The following is a 6,000-nucleotide window of genomic DNA, read 5'->3' on the forward strand; positions in this document are numbered from 1 at the left end:
GGTGTCTGGCCCAGATTCTCTCAGGAGGCAGCACACAAGGCTGAAGGCTTGACTGGGACTGACCAGCCTGGAGACGGCTCATCACAGACGCTGCTGGCAGGTGCCTCAGTTCTTCCCTCAGGCGTCTCTACACAGATGCTCCGGTACCCAGGCGCTCCTGACACGGCTGCTGGCTGCCAGTGATCCGAGAGCACAAAGGAGGGAGGCTGCGGGCCTTTTAGGACCTAGTCTCAGAATACATACGCTCACGTCAGGTAGGGTCCGGTCTTTCAAAGAAGTCACTCAAGTTTAGCCCACACTCCTGAAGGCCGGGCTACCAAAAACTTCTTGAGTACTCCGAAAACCGTGACAACAGAGAATAAGAAGGTCCTCCTCCTCGCAGTAAACTGAAGATTTCATGAGATCCTTTCTCAGAACCAAGTATAGAGTCAAGTGCTTGCTACAAAGCAGAAGATAAGGGATACCTGGCGTCCCGGTCTCTTAAAACTGAGTTCTTTTTAAGAGCAGGGACTAAAGAAGTGACCTCTACACACACAATACTATTTACAGCCTCACAATAACTAGCCAAGTAGGGACTCTGCTCCCCATCTTAACAGGGAAACAGAAGTCCAGGGAGAAGCCAAGATTCGTGGCCAGGCCTCGCTGTCCCCTCTCCCGGTTCTTACCACCAAAACACACTGTTACTCCAGCCCTGGACACTAATGCCTCAGACTTTGGGGGAAGAGGAGCTGGAGAGACAGACCAGTGGGTAGAACGCTTCCGTGTACATAGTCAATCAGGGTTCAATCCTCAACACTCCGTATCATCCCGCAAGCCTCACCAGGAGTGACCCCTGAGCACCACTGGGTGCCCCCCCAAAATGGGGGAAAGAACACACACACGAACACGAACACACACACACACACACACACACACACACACACACCATATCTGAGAGTCTTGTAATCTTCCCTTTCCCAGTCTGTTTTTACTTTACCTTTTCTAGTTTTAGTTTTAGTTTTTTCAGTTTTCTATTTGCTGCTAATACCTCACGTTGCTAGAGCGATAGCACAACAGTAGGGCGTTTGCCTTGCGTGCAAGCCAGCCCCGGTCGAGCCGGGTTCGATTCCTCCGCCCCTCTCGGAGAGCCCGGCAAGCTACTGAGAGTATCTCGCCCGCACGGCAAAGCCTGGCAAGCTCCCTGTGACGTATTCGATATGCCAGACACAGTAACAACAAGTCTCAAAAAATTGGAGACGTTACTGGGCCCGCTCGAGCAAATCGATGAACAACGGGAGGACAGTGTTTGACAGTGTTTGACCTCATGTCACTTCACAAACCATTCAGTTTCCAGCACGTTGGGGGCCATCCCCTCCGTGGGGGGCCACATGCTTGGGGAGGCCTACTTGCATAGCCAGTGGACTCTGGTCACACCCCAAAGGGTCAGCCCCTCCTACCTCCCCCCAGACAAAGACTCCCAGATGAGCAATGGCAGAACCAGAGTCTGCCTCACATGCCTCATGGGGAGCGCTCCGCACCCCACCCAGCTACTCCCCACCCCACTTCAACACCCGCACCTCAGTTTACCTTTCCAGTTCCCCCAACTCTGTCTGGAAGCAGGCCATGGCCCCAGAAAAACGGGCCAAGCTTTCTTTTCTAAGTGCCCCTTATCCATCAATGACATGATCATCCCCCCAGACAATGACCTAGCTCAGGAGATCCCCTTCCTCACGTGGGCTTCTGCCTTGGCTTCTCCCAGAGCCCCTTACCTGAAGCCTCACCTGCAATTATTACCCACAACGTCATCCGTGAGAGAGGCCTGAACTCTTCCGTGCATGGAGAGCTCCCTCAATACTCCCCCTAACAGACACAAAAAGGCTTGTAATCCAGTCCTTGGTTCTGGATTTTACCTTACAGGCTACAAAAGGGGTCTGATGTTTATTTGAAGGTCTTCTCTGGATAGGACATAATTGCACTGATCCCCTCGGTGATCCTGCAAGACCAGTACTTGGCCCTCGATACAGTGGACTTCCTCGCTAGCTAGTCATCTGTAAGCCATGCAGCTACAGGGATCCTATTTCCTGGCCCAGACCCCACTAGTCTCTGCTTACACCAGCACCCTGGCCCTCCAGCACAACAACTGTTGACTTCAGTTTCCCTCGCATGCTTGACAAGAGAGACAGATCAGAGATGTAGAGGAGTCAGGCCCATGCCTTGCATGCGCCTTGCATGTAGTCCATCCATGCATGGTGACCCAATCCTGTGCACCGCATTCGGTCCCCTGGAAATCAGCAGAAGTGACCTCTGTGCACAGAGCCAGGAGCTGCTCAGAGTACCAAGGGAGTGGGGGCAGGGAGGGAAGAAAGGAGGGGTGAATAGGGGATCATGTCACAGGTCACTGTCACTGTCCTCTTGTTGTTCATGGGCCCGAGAAATCTGAGAACCTGGTTCACAGTAGTCACTCAGCTGGAGGCTGATCCCTGACTAAAGGGCCATCATGGTCCATGTGGCATTAAAGGAATCTCCAGTGGGGGGCTGGAGCGATAGCACAGCGGGGAGGGCGTTTGCCTTGCACGCAGCCGACCCGGGTTCGATTCCCAGCATCCCATAGGGTCCCCTGAGCATCGCCAGGGGTGATTCCTGAGTGTAGAGCCAGGAGTGACCCCTGAGCATCACTGGGTGTGACCCAAAAAGCAAAAAATAAGTAAAATAAATAAATCTGATCACTGTCTTAAATTCTTTAAATAAATAAATAAATCCCCCAGAAGGATCCCTGTCAATCAGCACTCCTCCCCGAAAGGCAAGGAGTGGGGCCTGGGCTCCCAGCAGTCACCAGAGGAAGTGCTCCCAGACCAAGGGTGTAGCTTAAAGACCTGGGGTCTCTGGCGCCAGGAGAGTCAAGTGGGCAGGACACAGGCCATGCACACACTCACCCAGGTGCCATCCCCAGCACCCGATATGGTCCCCAGAGCACTACCAAGAGTGGCCCCTGAATGCAGAGCCAGGAGTAAGTCCTGAGGACCGCCGGATGTGACCCAAAAAATAAAAATGAACTAAAATGACCGGGGCCAGAGAGAAAGAACGGGTAAGGCATTCGCCTTCCACACCCATGAGCAGGGTTCGATCCCCATTTGGTCCCCAAGCACGGCCAGAAGTAACTCCTGAGTGCAGAGCCAGGAGCGATCCCGTGAACACTGCCAGGCGTGACCCAATAAAAACAGTATTAACGACAATAATAAAAATTTAAAATTCGAGGCCAGAACGATAGTCCAGTGGGTAGGGCATCTGACTTGCACGTGGCCGACCCGGGTTCGATTCCCAGCATCCCATACGGTCCCCTGAGCACCGCCAGGAGTCATTCCTGAGTGCAGAGCCAGGAGGTACCCCTGTGCATCGCTGGGTGTGACCCAAAAATGAAAAAAAAAATTAATCTGAAAAGACCCGGGGTCTCTAGTGAGCATGTGGCCAGGCCCCCGCCCCCGGCCCCGCCCCCCACTCCTCAGCCTTCCCCTGCCGCCTCCACAGAGAACGACCCTCTCAGGGAAGACCTTGTGGCTCCCCAACTCCATCCCCTTGGCGCAGACTCCAACGCAGCGCGGAGAAGTGACGACGGTCCTGCCCGGGGTCACCCCGAGAACGTCACCCCGAGAACCGAGAACGTCACCCCGAGAACCGGAGGCGGGAAACGGAAACCGGCTAGAACCAGCCCCAAACCCAGCCCAGGAGTCCCCGAGCCCTGAGCACCGCCAGGCGAGTCGCGCGTCTCCTCAGGCGCGGGGTCGGGCTGCCCGCGAGGGTCTCGTGAGACGTCTCCTCAGGCCCGGGGGGTCGCGCGGGGGGGAGAGGGGGGGGTCGCGTCTCCTCAGGCCCGGGGGGTCGCGTCTCCTCAGGCCCGGGGGTCTCGCGTCTCCTCAGACCCGAGGAGTCTCGCTTCTCCTCAGGCCCGGGGGTTTCGCGTCTCCTCAGGCCCGGGGGGGGGGGGGGGGGGGGAGGTCGCGTCTCCTCAGGCCCGGGGGTCGCGCGTCTCCTCTGACCCGGAGGGTCTCGCGTCTCCTCAGACCCGAGGAGTCTTGCTTCTCCTCAGGCCCGGGGGGGTCGCGTCTCCTCAGGCCCGGGGGGGTCGCGTCTCCTCAGGCCCGGGGGGGTCGCGTCTCCTCAGGCCCGGGGGTTGCGCGTCTCCTCTGACCCGGGGGGGTCGCGTCTCCTCAGACCCGAGGAGTCTTGCTTCTCCTCAGGCCCGAGGGGGTCGCTTCTCCTCAGGCCCGGGGGGGGTCGCGTCTCCTCAGGCCCGGGGGTCGCGCGTCTCCTCAGGCCCGGGGGTCGCGCGCCCCGCCCCGCCCCCCCCGCCGCCCGCGTACCGGTTCCGCTGCTCCTTGAAGAGCGCCGTGAGCGCGCGCAGGGCCTCCAGGTCCTGGATGGGCGCCGTGATCGCGACGCCCGAGTGCCGGGCGGGGGGCGGCCTGGGCGCCGCCATCTTGCGCTCGCGGACGGGGCCGCGCCGGGGCGGGCGACGGGCGGCGGCGGCGGCGACGCGGGGCGCGCGCGCGGCGGGAGGAGCGCGGGACGGGCGGGGCGGCGGCGGCCCCGGGCGCGCACACCCTCCGCACGCGCCGCTGCGCTCCGCGGCCGACCCCGAGCGAGCGCGACGGACGGCGCCGCAGGCGGGGGCGCGGGCGGAAGTCGCGCCTGAGGGGAGAGGCGCGGGCGGAATGCGGCCCGAGGGGAGGGGGCGCGAGCCGGAAGTCCGGCCTGAGGGGAGGGGGCGCGGGCGGAAGTCGGGCCTGAGGGGAGGGGGCGCGGGCGGAAGTCGGGCCTGAGGGGAGGGGGCGCGGGCGGAAGTCGGGCCTGAGGGGAGGGGCGCGGGCGGAAATTCAGCCTGAGGGGAGGGGGCGCGAGCCGGAAGTCCGGCCTGAGGGGAGGGGGCGCGGGCGGAAGTCGGGCCTGAGGGGAGGGGGCGCGGGCGGAAGTCGGGCCTGAGGGGAGGGGGCGCGGGCGGAAGTCGGGCCTGAGGGGAGAGGGCGCGAGCCGGAAGTCGCGCCTGAGGGGAGAGGCGCGGGCGGAATGCGGCCCGAGGGGAGGGGGCGCGAGCCGGAAGTCCGGCCTGAGGGGGAGGGACGCGGGCGGAAATTCAGCCTGAGGGGAGGGGCGCGGGCGGAAATTCAGCCTGAGGGGAGGGGGCGCGAGCCGGAAGTTCGGCCTGAGGGGAGGGGGCGCGGGCGGAAGTCCGGCCTGAGGGGGTGGGGGGTGGCGCGAGTCCAAGTTCGACCTGAGGGGAAAGAACGTAAGCCGGAAGTCGGGCCTGAGGGGGTGGGGGGTGGCGCGAGCCCAAGTTCGGCCTGAGGGGAGAGAGCCCAAGCCGGAAGTTGGGCCGGAGGGGAGGGGGCGCGGTTGGAATGCGGCCGGAGAGGTGGGGACGAGATCCAGAAGTCGGCCTCAGGGAAGGGGGTGCGGGAGGAATGAGGCCTGAGGTGAGGGGCGTGAGCCGGAAGTCGGGCCTGAGGGGGTGGGGGGACGGGGGAAGCGCAGAGCCCAAGGTCTGGGAAGGAGAGGCAGGCGTAAGTTGAGGGAAGAGAGTGTGGTTTGGCGAAGGAGCCTGAGGGTGAGGGGGCCTCCATAGGCGGGTTTTGAGGGGGTCCCGGTTCATCCTAGGGGGCGCGGGGTCCGGGGCAAGTTCATGGGGAGGTGGGCTCTCAATACAGGTTCGCTCTGGAGAGGCGAGGCCAGGGGCTGGTCCGTGGGGCGAGAATGGGGAGTCCTGACGGTTTTGTGGGGTGTTGAACCCGGGACAGGTTCAAGGGGGAGAGGGGGCAGGATCAGAGAAGGGGCCTCAGCTATCTGGAGACACCGCCATGGGAAGGGGGTTGGGGTCCCGGGACAGGGATGTATAGGGACAGGCTCGGATGTGTACCCTCTTCTCTGGGGGCTGGGGGAATCCAGATGTCAGGGGTCTTGAAGGCTGGTTGTGGAAAATATCCAGAGATGAGAAGTACAGCATCAGCTTCTCCCTTGGGTTGGGGGCTG

General features: G+C 61.8%; 1 protein-coding gene across 1 annotated transcript in view; it reads right to left on the reverse strand.

The window, feature by feature from the left end:
- ATXN10 (ataxin 10) overlaps positions 1-4,507 on the reverse strand; it is a 95,946-nt gene extending 91,439 nt beyond the window's left edge. Inside the window, exon 1 of the mRNA XM_056107009.1 lies at positions 4,338-4,507. Within this exon, the coding sequence (XP_055962984.1) occupies positions 4,338-4,453 (116 nt within the window). The 5' untranslated portion in view covers positions 4,454-4,507. The remainder of the gene's footprint in view (positions 1-4,337) is intronic.
- Positions 4,508-6,000: the final 1,493 nt, after the last annotated feature.

This window comes from Sorex fumeus, unplaced genomic scaffold (assembly GCF_029834395.1).
Source record: "Sorex fumeus unplaced genomic scaffold, SorFum_2.1 ptg000153l, whole genome shotgun sequence".
NCBI classification, from domain to species: Eukaryota; Metazoa; Chordata; class Mammalia; order Eulipotyphla; family Soricidae; genus Sorex; species Sorex fumeus.